We start from the raw sequence: 17,493 nt of genomic DNA, 5'->3' as shown, positions 1-17,493 counted from the left end.
CGGCCACTAGCCTGTTGGTGGCACTGCCAGTCATCCCGTCCGCTCGTGGTGTCGACAGAGTCAAGTCGCATGCTGTCTCTGGCATCTTGCCAGTGATAGGGAACTCTGAGCTGGCCTAAAGCGAGAAAACTTCCGTGGCCATGAGACATTTTCTAACAAAGAGAAATGGCATCTTCTTCATATCCGCCTCCCTCTGCAGTCCAGCAGTTCTGCTGGGTGGCCCCGGGAGTTCTGAGGCACACACGGAGGGGATGTGGAAGGGGAAACACGCAGGGAGCAGGGAAGGGAGAGCAGAAACCCGGAATAGGCAATGCAGATCGGTGAGCGCGTGTGGGAGGGAACGGTTGTGCAATGCCGTCAGCTGCGCTCTGGGACCACACGGTGAAGCCTGCACAGTGGGTGCCAGTCTTCAGATCCACTTACGATTTTCTCCTTGGAAGAGAGCCTGAACTCCATCCTTCTGTGCCGACGGCAGCCTCATTCTCCTCCTGCTGGGGGAAGTGTGTGTGTGTGTGTGTGTGTGTGTGTGTGTGTGTGTGTGTGTGTGTGTGTATTTTGAAAGACTCTTTTATAGGAATCTTTAATGATTCCTTAATTTCTCCTTGGTGCTCTTTGTCACCACAGAGAGAAGCTCCTTGTGTGTGTGTGTGTGTGTGTGTGTGTGTGTGTGTGTGTGTGTATTTTGAAAGACTCTTTTATAGGAATCTTTAATGATTCCTTAATTTCTCCTTGGTGCTCTTTGTCACCACAGAGAGAAGCTCCTTGAGGGCAGGGATTGACTGACCAGCACTTGGGCTTGTAGCTGGGGCAGGGGGTGCAAGAGCACCCAGCTCCGGGGGTCCCAAACAGACCAGCTTCAACCACTTGCTGTTGTTAAAAGTCCTAAGGCAGAGAGATGAGTAACAGAGAAACAAGAAAGGAATTTATTTTAGTGAGTCCAGCACCTGGAAGACAGCAGATAAGCGTCTCAAAGATTGTCTCTAAAGTGCTGAAAATGCTTCCAGGGTTAAAAAAGGAAAATGCGGGGCATTGGGTGGTGAAGGTGAAGTCGAGCATTGTCTTGCGGTCTGTCCCGCAGGGTATGCTGGCTCAGGGCAGTCCTGGTTGCTTGAGGGGCAGCTTCAGTTCCCATTCCAGGGAAGCTTTGCCCACAGGGTCTTTTGCCTGTTAAGAGGTCAGCTAGAAGAAAGTTTGAGGTCAGCATGGAGGTCAGTGAAGCCCAAGTTCAGGGATTGCTGCACACAATGGATGTGTTACTCCCAGGGCTTTTCAATGGCCCCAGGGTGGCCTGCTTCAAATGGTGGCCAGCTCCCTTGGAAGGCTTTTCCACTCTTCATGTTTCTCCATTTCCCCTGTAGTTCCTGTTGGTTTCTTTGATGTGGTCGTGCTTAACAATCAGTATCTTCCTCTCTCTTTCTCTCCCTCTCTCTCCCCCTCCCTCAGGCTCTCTCCCTCTGTCTCTTCCCTCTCTCTGTCTCTCTCTCCAGACCCCTTTGCATCCCACATTGATATTTTACACATTTTGAACCAGACTGCTCCTGGCTTGAAAGACCGACTTCAAATTCGTTTTGTTTTGAAAAGCTATCACCCTAAGAACACTGAACTTGGCAAATTCCTCTGGGACCAGATTACAAAAAAAAAAAAAAAAAAAAAAACCCTTGGGAAAAAGGAGGTACTGGCTCAAACACATTCGCTGCTTTGTGTACAGGAGTGACGTGAGCGAACCCGCGGCAGCAGAACATGTACTTGGAAGGTTGGACTTCATCTCGCCCTCCCTTCGCACGGGTTTTGTGTTTTCCCACAGCCTTGGCCAGTCTCTCCTTCTGTGTTTGCCTCGGACTGTCCCTGTGAGTCCTGCAGCAACAAGGACTGCAGCCTTTGTGCCCCGAGGTCCCAGACAGGTTGCCTTGCACACAGTAGGTTCTTGTGTGGAACAGGATTGTGTCTCCTCCAGGGGAAGGTGCCAGTGCAGGTGATGGTCCCTCGTTCGTTACCACAGACACCAGTTAGGGAACAGTAGGCACGTGCCCCCTCCGTGATCAGGCCTCCCGGCTGGACCAGCTCTGCTCTCCCTCTGGAAACCCACACATTCCCTTGTCAGGGTGGCAGGCTTGTCTCGGAATTGTGTGCGTGCTTAGGGGCTCCAGTGGTCAGCTCACAGGACATCTGTTCTCCCCCGTGTCTCTCTCCAGGTTCTCCCTGTTGGAGGAGGGGAGACTCGAAGCTTCTCCCTGGGTTTCTCTGTTATTCCTAAGTCTAGGAAATGCCAGGAGCTGTTAATCTGGACATAGGGGTTGCCCTGCAGAAAGAAAGCTTAAAAAAAAAAAAAAAAAAAAAAGCAAGTTGCTAAGCAAGCCTTCTTATCCCAGGCTGGTACCCCTGTCATCCTCCTGATTGACAGGTCATCATTGAACATAGTCTTCAGACCTTAATTTTCCTTAAAAAATAAAAAGGCATAGAGAAAATGACTGACACTCTTTCTGTATCCTCCTTATACTCAGCACAACGTGTTAGATAGGTAACTTTGAGATCTCAGACTTAGCAAGTGAGCAATTTTGCCTGGTGGGTAACTCTTAAAACCAGAAGCTAAGTTGGACAGGGACCATGCAAGGCATGGGATCACAAAGAAAAGTAAAACCTGCTCTATGTAAATTAACCATTCACCTGAGATCACTGAATGATACAGGGTCTTACTGTTTGTAAACTGTTAATTCTGGTTTTCTGTGTGATCTTTCGTATAGGAGACTGGGGTTTGGTTTTGTCATTGAAAAGGTTTAAACGTAAAGGACTCAAAGTGCCACAACTCCGGGAATCTTGACACTAGAGAAGAGTAGGGAAAAAAGCCTTCACGTACCTTAAAATGAATTACTGGTTAACTACCATTAATATGCCGTGGGCCCGGAGACCAGCATATAACACTGCAAGATCAATACGGGTATTTATCATGTGTGGGTATTGATCTCTCATGAAGGAGTGAATCATATTTCACGCTGCATATGTTAGTGCAAAAAAAAAGTAGCAGAGGGATTGGGAATCCTTATCAAAGAACTGGATGTGTGGAAGGTAAATGTACTGAGCCACAATAAGAGCATTGGAATAACAAGAGATCAAGTCTGTAGGCATATCTCTGCACACGTCTCTGTCAGACGAATGCCGTGGGTCATTTTTCCAGATACATGCTCCTCTAGTTCCTCCTTGCTTTCTTAGTTGTTGAATCCAGCCTTGCTGACCTTTTCTTCCTTCTAGCACAAATTAATACTGTACCAGTAATAAATACCAGCACTGAAAACGTCTGACTTCATTCTTCCATTGGCATCTTGAGGACCTAGAGGCTGATAATTTTTACGAGGGACTGCTGGTTAAGAAAGCTGCCACATTCTCTTGGGAAAGCACAGCTGTTGTGTTTTCTGTTATTTCTAATATCATTTTTAAGTCATCTTGGCCCGTGTTTATTCTAGAAAAATAAACAGTGAGATCCAGCTTAAGAATTTTTAGCAAACTCATTAAGATATTTCTACTTTCGGGGCACCTGGGTGGCTCAGTCGGTTAAGCATCTGCTTTCTGCTCAGGTCACGTTCCCAGGGTCCTGGGATCGAGCCCCGCATTGGGCTCCCTGCTCAGCGGGAAGCCTGCTTCTCCCTCTCCCACTCCCCCTGCTTGTGTTCCCTCTCTCGCTGTGTCTCTCTCTGTCAAATAAGTAAATAAAATCTTAAAAAAAAAAAAAAGGGTTTCCACTGTCTTTGTGTTTCCTCACCCTGGCCGTACAGTTAAAATGTCCCCGTCACAGTGCATGTCAGGCATGGGGAGCAGGAGGTAGAGCCAACTGTCAATACTTACTTTTTTTCCCTATGACTCAGAAAAGGGTTAGGAATAGCCTATTAAGAGTTTGTACATGGGGAACCACTTTTTGAATACATACATACATATACATTTCAAATTGTATATCATTATATATTTTGTGGTTTCTGAGTTATAAGTCTGCCTGTGGGTTTATTGCCAATCAGTAGTGACACTTGGCCCAACGGGCCAGGCTTGGCGACGTTCCAGCGTTCAAGAGAACGTTTCTAGTTACCCTTTTGGGGATTAGACTGGAGCAGAGGTTGGAGAGGTGGCATGTTCTTCTTCTGTTCTTTCTTCCTCAGTCTGGGTGAGAGCTGTGTTCTTCACAGGCTGGAGTGTCGCATGATCACTCAGCAGGGGACCAAGGGTCTGATCGGGGAGCTGGAGGGCTTTCCTCGGTGCCAGGTGTCAGCAGCATAACTTGGTTGTTTGGAGGAAATGTCCACAGCACAGATGTGCCCCGGATTTCCGTGCATTACTGCAGCCTTGCTGTACAGGCCCATCATTACCTCTGCAGGCCTGGAGTATTTAAAGAGCCTTGTATAGACTAACTTACAGACCATATATGCGTATACAGAATAAACTGTTCCAGTGTAGTCTATTCTGCTGCCTCCTTATTCTCCTAGATCTATGTTTTGTGCTTGGATCACTTTTCCTAAGACATTTTTATTTTACTCCCTTACTCTGAAAACCTTCACTGACTCCCTGTAGATTGAGAAGAAACTGGAAGTCCTTGGCTGGCCTCCACATTCAAGGCCCTCCACAGTTTGAGCCAACGCAACTTCCCAGAAATTCTCATCACCGGTGGGCCCTGGGCGTGAACTCTGGACTCCCTCCAGGCTCATCCGCTCACTGTCCCTGCAACACTGCCGTGCTTCCCTCTTCGTGACCCTGTTGCTGTCATTCTCTTTTGAGTATGTCCCCATGCCATCATGTCCAAATCCCCTCCATCCTCGCTCCGGTCTCTCCCACTTGTGCTGATGGTGCCATCTGCCCATACTGTCATTGTGGCAGTGAATTGAATGCTTCGTAGATTTCTCTGTGCCTATTTTCTCAAGTAGATGGCATGCTCTTTTTTTTTAAAGATTTTATTTATTTATTTGAGAGACAGAGTGCAAGAGTGAGAGAGAGAGCATGAGCAGGGGGAGGGAGGAGCAGAGGGAGAGGGAGAAGTAGACTCCTCGCAGAGCAGGGAGCCCAATCCCAGGCCCAGGGATCATGACCTGAGCTGAAGGCACTTAACTGACTGAGCCACCCAGGCGTCTCTCGATGGCACACTCTTAAGAAGAAATGAAACGTTCTGAATATTTCTTTATGCCTTTTACAGCTAAAGCAAAGCTTTGGACATAGTTGTTCTAGGATAACCAATGAGTGAATCAAGTATAAATACAAAAATACAATTTAAAGTTAAGAATAAATTATTCTTATATTACCTGCTCCTCTTGATTTTCCAGAAGTCCTGTGTAGAATAGTAAAGTTTTCAAAGGGAATAGGTGCTCGAATAGTTGAATTAAGCCTTTGTGGTTACAATACATGAAGAAAGCCTGGGTGTAGGCCACGGAACCATTTGGCAGCAGGAAACACACTGCTTGCAATTGGAGCTCTGCAGAGATTTTGGTTAAAGTGGTATTGATTGGCATGGTCTTACTTGGTAGCCATTGAGGAGTGTCACATTAATGCAGTCAGGCGTCACATTTTTAGGGATAATGTACGGAACAGTTGCTTTGAATCTTTAAAGTAGACCAGTGATTCTCGATCTTTGAGTGCATCGGAGCCTTCTGAGGGCTTTGTTAAAGCTCAAGACTGCTGGGCCCAACCCTCAGAGTTTCTGATTGAGTGGGTCTGTGATGGGGTCCAAGAGTGTGCTTTTCTGAAAGTGGTGCTGATGCGAGTGCTGCAAGGACCACATTCTGAGCACCACTGGATTAGACACCTGCCGTTTGTTGGGTGTTTATTTCAACCTTGGGAAATTTCCATGTACTAGTAGCATGCACATAGAGGCTGAGAGTCATAAAGCTGTTTTTAACATTGACCAAGAGTTTTGATGTGAACTTGGAAGTGAAATTTGTGATTTATAAGATACAGTGTTTAATAGTTCCACATGTCCCTAGACCTTTTTAAAATGTCACTTTTTCTTTTTTTCTTTAAGAGAGGGGGAGAGAGAGTGGTGGGTGAGGGGCAGAGAGAGAGGGAGAGAGAGCATCCTAAGCAGTCTCCATGCCCAGCTCTCTCACAACCCTGAGATCATGACCTGAGCTGCAGTCAAGAGTTGGACGCTTAACCAGTTGAGCCACCCAGGTGCCCCTAAAATGTCATTTAAGAGTGCTTAAACATTTTAGGATTGGAAAACATTTAGGCATCTATTCTTAAAGAGCTCAAATGATTTTTATTATTTAAATACTCGTATGAAATGAAACTTTTCCAACACGTATCTTAATTTATTCTTAAATGCTCAATATAATTTGAAAGAAGAAATTAAATATGGGTAAGTGGGAAAATGATGGCATCATTAGCTAATTGCAGTCTGCTGTAGCAAAACAAATCCCTGCTCTGACCTGACACAGCAGTTCATTTGAGGTTCACTGTGGAGTTTGTTCAAGCCATCCTCTTGTTACCTCGAGAATTATTACGGACATCATTTTGTTGCTGGGTAAAGCTGAGACCTGATAAAAGGTTCTAAGGTTGTGATGCAGAAATTCATGAACCTGTATCCTAATCTTAGAATGCCTGTGTTCTTGGGGTTCTGTTTAACTCTTAAGTAATGTATTTTGCTGTGTTTTTTGTTTTTTGTTTTTTTAACTGAGAACCTTGCTTTTGAAGGGCAGGTTGTAAAGGGTATCCAGTTTTTCCCACTGCAGGGACATGGAAAAACATCTAAAATGCCTTCCTAAATGTCTGTGGGATTGTATATGGATGTCCCACCAGTGCTTGTGACTGAGTGGTTAAGAATATGTCATTCATGGGGCTCCTGGGTGGCTCAGTCGTTAAGCGTCTGCCTTCGGCTCAGGTCATGATCCCAGGGTCCTGGGATCGAGCCCCGCATCAGGCTCCTTGCTCCACAGGAAGCCTGCTTCTCCCTCTCCCACTCCCCCTGCCTGTGTTCCCTCTCTTGCTGTGTCTCTGTCAAATAGATAAATAAATCTTTAAAAAAAAAAGATCTGTCATTCATGATATATCAGATAAAGGGCTAGTATCCAAAATCTCTAAAGAACTTTATCAAACTCAACACCAAGAAAGCAAAAAATCCAGTCAAGAAATGGGTAGAAGACATGAACAGACATTTCTCCAAAGAAGATATCCAAATGGCCAACAGATGCATGAAAAAGTACTCAACATCACTTGGCATCAGGGAAATACAAATCAAAATCTCAATGAGATACCACCTCACACCAGGCAGAATGCTAAAATTAACAAGTCAGGAAACAACAGGTGTTGGCAAGGATGAGGAGAAAGGGGAACCCTCCTACACTGTTGGTGGGAATGCAAGCTGGTGCAGCCCCTCTGGAAAACAGTATGGAGGTTCCTCAAACAGTTGAAAATAGAGCTACTCTACGATCCAACAATTGCACTACTAGGTATTTACCTAAAGGATACAAACATAGTGATTCAGAGGGACACCTACATCCCAGTGTTTATGGCAACAATGTCCACAAGAGGCAAACTATGGAAAGAGCCCAGATGTCCCATCAACAGATGAATGGATAAAGAAGATGTGGTATATATATACAATGGAATATTACTCAGCAATCAGAAAGAATGAAATCTTGCCATTTGTCACAACATGGATGGAACTACAGGGTATTATGCTAAGCAAAATAAGTCAGCAGAGAAAGACCTACCATATGATTTCACTCGTGGAATTTAATAAACAAAACAGATGAACGTGGGGAAGGGAAGGAAAAATAAAATAAGATAAAAACAGGGAGGCAAGCTATAGGAGACTCTTAACTCTAGGAAACATGCTGAGGGTTGCTGGAGGGGAGGTAGGTAGGAGGGTGGGGGGCGTACCTGGGTGATAGGCATTAAGGAGGGCACATGATGTAATGTGCACTGGGTGTTACAAGCAACTGATGAATCACTAAGTTCTACCCCTGAAACTAATAATACACTGTATGCTAACTAAATGAAATTTAAATAAAATATTTTAAAAAGCATGTCATTCATTCCTTCTCTGATTTATATATCCATATAATTTGTCATTTTTGCAAAATTTATATTGCTTATGTAATCTGGAAAACAATGAAGACATGACATTAAACACAAAAGAATCAGCTACTGAAAACCACCTGTTATGCCATGAAATTGGTGTTGAAAATAAGAAAAAGTAGGGGAGTTCAGGAGGAGGGAATGGGCATGTGCCTTCTCCAAATGTGGTATAGAATAACAAAATTGGAATTTCTCATCTCATTAGTTGGGAAGAGAAGAGAAGAAAAAGAAATATAATAAAATAGTGGCTTGACGGAACACTGGCAGGAGGTTAAGGTGGGTGGATTTGGGGTTCTTTCAGAGAAAAGAGACTTTAGCACTGACTTTAAAATGAGGTTGTAAAAATACCTTCCAGAGCTTGCACCTTTTTTATATTTTTTCTTTCTCCTTCCACATACAGCCACATACTGAGCACCTGCTCTGGGCCATGCATTGACTGGGGAATTTCTGTCCACTGGCTTCTCTCCGCTTACCTGTGGTTTTAAAATGAAATAACATCTTATTATTCCTTGGAGCTTCTATGTCTTCCTCACATTTATTTTGATGTCTGGCTACTTGGAAAACCATTACACATTGATCCATCCTGCAAATACTGACCACTGCGTGTCCCGTACTGAGCTCGGTATGGGGATGCACAGGTGAGCCTGGAGGCATGCTGCCTGCTTGCTTGCTGGACCAACTTTCTGGTGAAGAGAAAGCTCTTGGCTGTGCTCATCTGGTCTGTTTCCTCATTGCTTACTTGCTCCTCCATCTCTTGCATGCTTCTGCTCCTTCCATTGTGCAAAAACCACAGGGCCCTCAAGACCTGGTCCTCAGTTGGTCTTTCCCAGAACTGATTTGCCTGATCTCTTGGCATCAGTTGACAGGGCATCCTGGCCCCTCCAGGATCCACATCACCTTTGGCCTGTGTGACAGTGTGTTCTCTCCTCCGTTCTCCCGCTTCCACCACCGGCTCCCTTTGCTTCTCCCAGAACATACTTTTGTAGCAGTGACTCCCTCCTGCTCTCCCGAGAGGCAGCCAGCACCTCCTTGGCTCCTGGCTCTCAGAGCCTCTGCTCTGCCCACCCTCACTGATAGCCTGGGCAGGCCTCCGGGGTCGCCTCCATTCAGCAGAGCACCCCGCCTCCCTCCCCCCTGCAACACCAGCTTCCCCTTTTCCCATCGTCTGTCCAGCCGGGCCCTCCAGGTCTGCTGAGTTGTCTCCCGGCCCATGGCACAGGCCCCTCGCTTCTGTTTGCACACGTCAGGTCTCTCTTCCCTTTGCGTGTCGTAAGATTGCCACCAGGTCAAGCACTCCGGAACACAGATCTGACCGTCTGCTCCCGGCTCAGAAATCCTCCCCAGGTCCTGCCACACCCTGCAGGGTCCGGAGGGCTGGTGGGGGCTTCCCTACCCCTTGCTGCAGCTCCGTCTCTCCCTGCCTTTCCCACCACCCAGTCCTTCGACCGCACCGCCCTGTCCAGCACTCCCAAACCCTCCCGCTTTCCCGCTCCCATTCCTTTGTCTCAGGACGCTTGTTCTCATTTTCCACCTCCACCTTGTTCTGTTCCTCCATTAAAGTGCAGCTGGGATGCAGCTTTTTTCTCCCAAGAGCTCTGTAATCCTTTCTAGGCTGCAAGTCATCTTTCCAGCCTTTAGGTTTCCCATAAAAGCGTATGGGTCTTCCTGTGTGATAATCCTTGCTGTTATTTGTAATTCCATCACGTTTCGCCCTAGGCTGTAGACTCCCGAGGGAGGGGCATCCTGACACCTTGCAGCCCTTTCAGGCACGTGGACCCACTTGTTGAACATTGTTTAATGGATGTCCATTGGAGAGATGACTTAGAAGTCTGCTTGTTTATTGGCATCGACACAGTTTAAAATCTAGAGCCAGGGTTGAGAAACTACAGCCTTTGGGCTGCTTCGGCCCACTGCCTGTGCTTGTGAATAAAGTTTTATTGCAACACAACCACTCAGCAACCTGGACATTCTTCATTTGAATGGCTCACAAAGCCTGAAATAGTTACTGACCTTTTACAGAAGTTTGTCTACCCCTGATATATACCATTGTCCAGACTCCTGAAGGATTTGGTATCAGCCGTGGAAGGAAGTAAAGGAAACAATGTTTGCTTCAACTCTTAGCCTTTCACTTTGGCTCTTTGACATAACTACATGACTACCATAGTTTGGGCACTGGGATTTTTCTATTTATTTAAAGTGAAGTACAGTTAATTTTGTTGTAAAAATGATGCAGACAGCCAAGTTAACTAGATTTGATCTCTAATTTCTTAACATTAGGATAGTAGGATTATCTGGGTAGAAGTTAGATCTGGTCAAGCTTTATGTTACTAAAATGTTTTAGGTATGCTCAGTAAAAAGAACTAACCAGCAGGGGTCGACCAGCTGTGTCACGAGTTCGGCCAGCCTTCCAGACTTGTCCTTTGTTACGGCCCTAGGAGGAAGCAGCATGTTACAGAGCCTTGCTCTGCCCCTTTGCAGATGAGAAAGGCCATAGGTCACCAGCGTTTCGAGCAAAAGCTCTGTGGACCTCCACATTAATACCATGTGGTCTTTCTTTCTTTCTTTCTTTCTTTCTTTCTTTCTAGAGGGACGCATGGTCATCCAGGATATTCCTGCTGTCACCAGCAGAGGGCACGTGGAGAACACACCTGACCTGGTGTCTGACCCCACCTACTACAGCAGCTTTTACCAGCCGTCTCTGTTCCCATACTACAACAATCTGTACAACTACCCGCAGTACTCCATGGCCTTGGCTGCCGATTCCTCTTCTGGGGACCCGGGAAGCCCCCTCGGGGGGTCCCCCGTGAAGAACAGCCTTCGGAGCCTCCCCGCACCTTACGTGCCTGGGCAGACCGGAAACCAGTGGCAGGTAAGGTGTTAACCCAGAGCGGCTGGATCTGTCAAGAGCACACAGTACGCGCACAGGACCAGCCCAGCACACGTGTGTGCACTTTATGCCAACGGCACAAAAAGGTGTTCACGCTCCCATGATGTCACGTGATGACCCCCGAGGTTGGCCGCAGGGATTGTAAATGAGTATGCATGTATTCGCTTGCGTTTTGAGATTTTACTTTTCTCCTTTTTCAATATCATTTTGCATAAAGACCCAGTTGGCTGGAGTCAGAATCACAAGGGGCTCACGGTGTGAGGTCTCACCTCCTCCAGACTCATCCCCACTTCCTTTGAGCAGCTTAGAACCTGCTGGGTGCAGCCTTCTGGTTGGCAGTAATGCTAGTGATGAATTTACACCCAGGGAGGGAGGAGTGTTATCATCCGTATGTTTGCGTGGAAGCAAGGCATGAAAAGGAATTAAGTCACTGTCATTCTGGGCCAAATTGGGATTTTTTAGCTGAAAATGAAGGTCATCATTCGTACTCTTTAGTGTACAACCAGTAACTTTTAAATTAACATCTGGGTAAAACAGCATTTTGCATTGTCAGGGAAGGAGTGTGGTTCTAGAGCTGTCGTGCTCCCTCAGCTTTAACCATTTCGGTCCTGGAGTGTGTGAGCGGCAGATGGAGGCGGGGAAAGCATTTCCAGGCTGGGTCCCCACACTGCGGGGGTTCGGACGCACAAGTGCTGACACTCATCACTGCCAGGCCCCCTCCGACCATTAGTGTTATGATTCTGGGACAACTGTTTGTATTTTGGGTACACTTACCATGCTCAGGCTTTGTCAGCTGGGCATTGATTCCAACACAGTGGGACAGACATTTGGGAGTTTAGGGCAAATCTTTGACCTTCTTATGCCCACTTTTAGAAAAATGTGAGTTGAAATCGTTCTCTGAGCAATTCTATTCCATTTTGCATTTTTTAGGTGTGGGGAAGTCCTTAATATTCATGCTACCCCACTTTTTGGATTTTCTCACTACCCTTCGGGATCAGACTTCTTCAGCCCATCAGTATGTCCAGTGTAATCCACTGGGCTACACAGTTTCATAAGTTTTCCACACAATTTATTTTGAGAATCTTACTTTTTTTTTGGAAGATTTTATTTATTTGAGAGAGAGAGAGAGAAAGCACGAGCAGGGGGAGGGACAGGGAGAAGCAGGCTCCCCCCGCTGAGCAGGGAGCCTGATGTGGGAGTCCATCCCAGGACCCTGGGATCATGACCTGAGCCGAAAGGAGATACTTAACCGACTGAGCCACCCAGGTGCCCAAGAGTCATCCTTTTAAAAAGAAACCTTAAAGCGTATGTGTGTGAGAACTCAATAATATGAGTGTAAAGAAAATGCAGTGATTTATGGATCTTCTCCCTGGATCCCTACAAGCCTGTCAAAGTGCCAGTTGGATTTTATTATTGGGGGCAGGTTTTAGGTTGATTTCTATCAGAGACTCTTCTCTGAAAGGAGAAAGAAGTATCTTATAATTCTGAAAAAAAACCAACTCATCCTGTAGATTCCCAGGAAGCAGGGACTACTATTGAAGTGTCCTGGTTTTCTGGCTACTTCCAGGCTTTAAGGATAAAGTAGGAAGGTGAACCTGTTGGCTTATGAGAAAAGGGGTGAGAAAAAACATCTTGAGTGTTTGCTGAGAGAAAGCCAGCGAGTTCATGATCAGCTTTACAGCAAAGTCAAACATCTACTTTGTCAGACTCTTTCATTTCAGCAGGCGTATGATGCTTGACACAGTAACGTTTCTTCTTACTCAACCTGGAAAACCTGGGAAGGGCATGGTGGAGATCTTGGATTTCCTTGGAGCTCTCTTGCCAAGTCCTCCCTCCCAGGGACAGCCAGGAGGAGACGGGCTCGCTCAGCCATCCTCCTTGCCTTGTCTTGGAGACACGTCTCAGGTGCTGTGTGCAAGGAGAGAGTCCCCTGAGGGCAAGTTCCTGCACCTTGGCTGGCGAAGTGGGGAGGAAGAACCTTGCCCAAACTTTCTTCATCCTGTGGGGACAGGCAGCTTTGATGCTGTTTCTGCTTTCTCTAGCACCACCACCTATGATGAGAGGTGTCCCTGGTTAGCCCCCCAGGAGAGATGCCAAAATATCATTTAACATATGAGTTTGTTTTCCCAGGAGGCTGGGCTTAAGACTTTTTCTTTCTTAGTTGGTCACCGTTGGTAATCTATTTTCATATAACAAATTCTTTTGCAGAAATAGGTCCTTCTTGGGCGCCTGGGTGGCTCAGTCGGTTAAGCGACTGCTTTCGGCTCAGGTCATGATCCTGGAGTCCCAGGATCGAGTCCCGCATCGGGCTCCCTGCTCGGCAGGGAGTCTGCTTCTCCCTCTGACCCTACCCCCTCTCATGAGCTCGCTCTCTCATTCTTTCTCTCAAATAAATAAATAAAATCTTAAAAAAAAAAAAAGAAAGAAATAGGTCCTTCTCTGCTACTGCAGTTGATGCCCATTCCTCTTAGTAAGTAACAGCACCAGTAATGACAGGCAGCATTGGTTGAGCAGTGAGTCCTCATAGCCTCAGGGAGCAGATTGTGTTGTTTCCTCTTTACTGGGGAGGGCACTGAGACTCAGAGGGCTGACTTAGCCAAGGTCACACAGCCACCAGACAGGAGAGCTGGAGTTCTGGCTCCACAGTGTTTCTCAGCACTGGTTATCTTTGGGTCTGCTGTAAACTCAGGGCCACGGCAACCACTATCAATTAATATGAACACTAAGGCCGCCCTCTTTAGTTCTTTAGGGCGTAGAATTTCTACCTAAGTATTTTGCTTTTCATTGGAGATCTCCTTGGAACCTTCTTCGGATTGTCTTTCTTCACTTGTGGAGGTTGGAATTAGGCAGAAACTTCTAGAACAGTGCCGATGTGTGGTTACTTCCGATGGCTGAGAATGGGGCCTCTGAAGCTTTCCTGAAATACGCCATCTTGGCATTTAGTGTTTAAAATATACTGAATTCCCTGCTGTCTGAAAGTTGCTTTTGGAATCTGCCTACAACTTTCCTGTGAATGTGATTATCAGTAAAAGCATATTTAGGCACACCTGCCATGCGTCTGTAATCTAGAAAATGATCCTCACGATTGAGATGAGGGGACTTGACCATATGGTCTTTCTATCCCTTCTAAGTCTGATGCTGCATGAGTCTGTGGATTAACCTTATAACCAGATACAAACACAAGCTTGACTTACAACCTTGTTGTTATGCCCACAAAAAGTACTTCTCTTGGAAATAAACTCCTAGCATTAAAAATGTAAGAGCCTGCATAGGTGCAAGCCGTCAGTTTGCAAAATGGCAGGTGACCATCAGTCCAGTGATGATCAGAGCTGCAGTGGGTCCTAGTCACCCCATCCTGCTGTAGAGAAAACTGAGGTCTGGAGCTGAAGGGATTTGCTCAGCACCCACAGTCAGTTGATGGCAGAGGTTGGACTGAAATCTAGGTCCTATTGGATTAGAGGAACGTGGGGTCTGGTGCTGGAAGATCCATATTCATTTCTAATTTGTGATCCAACTGTTCTTGAGGTCTTGAGCAAAATACAAAATAGCCTTTGAATCTCTGTGTTTTGGTCTGTGAAGGTGAAACTGTATGCCCACTTCCCAGGCTTGTTGCCTGGGTACGCGGCAGTGGACACCTGAAGTGAGGTGGTTACCACACGTGGAAGCCTCTGTGTGCACCAAGGGCTGTGCCGCTGTTAACTGCTGTGGCTTATTTTCATTAAGCATTATTATTTTTTTTTAATCTATCTATTTTCAGGGTGCCTGGGTGGCTCAGTTGGTTAAGGGACTGCTTTTGGCTCAGGTCATGATCCCGGGGTCCTGGGATCGAGTCCCAAATCGGGCTCCCTGCTCCACAGGAAGCCTGCTTCTCCCTCTGCCTCTGCCCCTCCCCCTGCTTGTGCTCTCTCTGTCAAATAAAATCTTCAAAAAAATCTAATTTTCAGCCTTCTTTTCATATGTATTTTAGTTAGATATCTCAGATCCCCTTTGTAACGAGATGCAGTATACATAAAGTACATTTTAGCTACTATTAAAAGACTGCGACATTTGAGAAGTGTATGAACGTATGTGGAATAACTTCTATCTGGGTTGGGGAAGAAAGAATGTGTTCCACTTAGTAAATAGGAAACCGAAAGCATAGACAAAGTTTATAATGAGGCAACATATCTTTAAGATGTGTATGTTACAGAGGAGAATTAAATAGTGAACACCTACAAATATTACTTACAACTGGTAAGTGTTACTGCTGTTAATCAGGAACTGGACGACTCCCTTCTTAAACCAAGCTGTTCGGGCAGGAGCGTGGGGAACAGCCATGGAGCTCTGGCCCTGTTTTGGGAAGGTGTCCTGGCTCTGTTCTTTCGGCCATGCCTGTGCCCACCTGGTGGAAGCTTCCCCGGGGAGGGCAGCATGGGGAGCTCCCTTGCTTGTGGTCATGTTTTGCATCTCCTTTGTGGAAGGTGTCCCACAGCTGCACCCAGAGAGCCCTGTGCTAGCTTCTCCTGACTGCATCTTCTCTTGGTCAGGCCCTGGCGCTGCCTGAAGGGCCCGAATCTTCGGCAGCCTCTCCTCCATCTACTTTCTTGGCTCTGCTGCTGGGAGCTGACTTCCTTGCTCACTTCTCTGGCCAGAGCGAGTCACCATTCTGTTCGTTAGCTTCCTCCCTTGTTGCTCGGTGTATCAGTGTGTGCTGAATGAGCAGGATGCATGTTTCTCAACGAAGAGCTCCTTTCTGACTCCTGGAAAAAAACCGACAGAAGTGCAGATCATCATAATTTTTTAAAGTTAGTCTTCTGAGAGATCAGTAGGGAGGGCATTGAATTATTTGCGGAAAAAAACCATTGACTTTTTTTTTAAAGATTTTATTTATTTATTAGAGAGAGAGAATGAGAGATAGCGAGCACGAGAGGGAAGAGGGTCAGAGGGAGAAGCAGACTCCCCGCTGAGCAGGGAGCCCGATGTGGGACTCGATCCCGGGACTCCAGGATCATGACCTGAGCCGAAGGCAGCCGTCCAACCAACTGAGCCACCCAGGCGCCCAAAACCATTGACTTTTTATTGGAAAGGTGAGGCTTCCGATGAGTGTCCCTATAAAATCAAGCAAGCCACGAATAATTATGGAGCACCTACTAAGTGCAAAACCTACTAAAAGAAATAAAGCAGTGTACTGGGTCAGCATCCCAGCATCTCAGGACTCTTTCATGTTAATGCCCTGAATGCTGAGAGCTGCTGTAATTGCTTTGGGTCTGCCTCCAGCCTCTGGAGATTTGTGGCCCAATCACAGATTTCTGTCCTGTTGTGAAACAGGAATAACATTTGGGACACTGGAACAGACTCACGATGAATGGCTGGTTCCTCTGACCAGCAGCTGAATTTCACTTCTGCATTTAATTGCCTGCAAAAGCTGTTTATTGCCTTGTGCACTCCTCCACGGCAACATTATCTCCTAAATAAACATGTTGTACCAGGTTGACAAGGGAGAGGCGCATATCAAGTGAGCAGAAATAAATACGGGAGGGCTCAGAGCTGTACCTGGGGTCTCCTTTCTCTGTCCCTCTGGCAGGCGGCCTCTGGATTGCTTTTCAGAAGCTGGGGCCACCAGATGTGTAGACTTGCAGGTAGACTCCCGTTCGGACCACAGTTTGGGTGTGGTCAAAGTGGCAACACAGGTGATTTCATTCCTTCTGGTGGTTATTTTGGGCTCAGTCTGAAGTGTCTTAGGGTACCGGTTGCCCATGTATGATGATGCAGCTCACTGGATGCACTCGTTTTTTAAATAAGCATGCACGGAGAACCAAACAGACAACAATGTGAAAAGCAGGTCTTGGGGGGACAAAGAGATGGGAACTTAGGGGTCATCTAAGTGGCCCTGGGTTTGAAACTGAGCTACAGGCAGGAAGGAAAGGAGATTTTGGTATCTGGGGCTTGAGCACAGAGAAGGTACCCCCTTGTGAGCATTCCTGGGATGGCCCTCTAGCACCTCTGATGGGCGGGGGGCAGCGGGCAGCAGGGCCAGGCAGGGCCTTACAGAAGACCCTGCCCTTTGATGTTCTCAGTCTTACAACAAGCAGCCTGATGGGGCCCTTTTCACACTGCCTCTTCTTTTCATTAGCGTTGCTCAGCATCAGAACAACCTGTTAGCTAAAAAGATTGAGAGGAAGTGACTTCTTGAGCATGTGCTGGGTGGGGGCAGCAGGGGCCCCTCCCCGTCTCCTGGAAGTCCCACAGGAGAGCCCAGCGGTGGTGCAGGTGGCTTAAACCTGGCTCTTGTTCGCAGGACGACAGTTCTCGTTAACAGCATTTTAAGATATTCCTAAACTTGAAAAACAATGTCAGAGAAAAGGAAGTAGAATGCAAAATCCACGTCAGGTTTTAAGGTGAAGCAGACTTGAGGTACACTTTTATGTTTGCCTCAGACCACCAAGCTGTACCATCAGGGACCCCAGGATGATGTGCCTGTGGCCACCTCAGATTCCTGGATAAGTCTGAGGTGAGAAAGTTGAAGTGATCTGTGGAACACAGCTGGTTATAGGGGAGCCAGGCCCCAGCCCTGGGCCCTC

The 17,493-nt window shown here is 46.7% G+C and overlaps 1 protein-coding gene across 5 annotated transcripts in view; it reads left to right on the top strand.

The window, feature by feature from the left end:
* The window catches only part of DMRT1 (doublesex and mab-3 related transcription factor 1), a 104,309-nt gene that overhangs the window by 31,595 nt on the left and 55,221 nt on the right, over positions 1 to 17,493 (top strand). For all 5 annotated transcript variants that reach the window (XM_088018966.1, XM_088018965.1, XM_028117311.2 and 2 more), the window contains one exon: positions 10,632 to 10,915. In XM_088018966.1, coding sequence (XP_087875092.1) covers positions 10,632 to 10,915 — 284 coding nt within the window. The remainder of the gene's footprint in view (positions 1 to 10,631; positions 10,916 to 17,493) is intronic.

This window comes from Eumetopias jubatus, unplaced genomic scaffold, assembly GCF_037043125.1.
Source record: "Eumetopias jubatus isolate StellerSeaLion01/CBP00866 unplaced genomic scaffold, mEumJub1_p1.0 scaffold_15, whole genome shotgun sequence".
Classification (NCBI taxonomy): Eukaryota; Metazoa; Chordata; class Mammalia; order Carnivora; family Otariidae; genus Eumetopias; species Eumetopias jubatus.
This window is presented reverse-complemented; position numbering and strand designations above follow the sequence as displayed.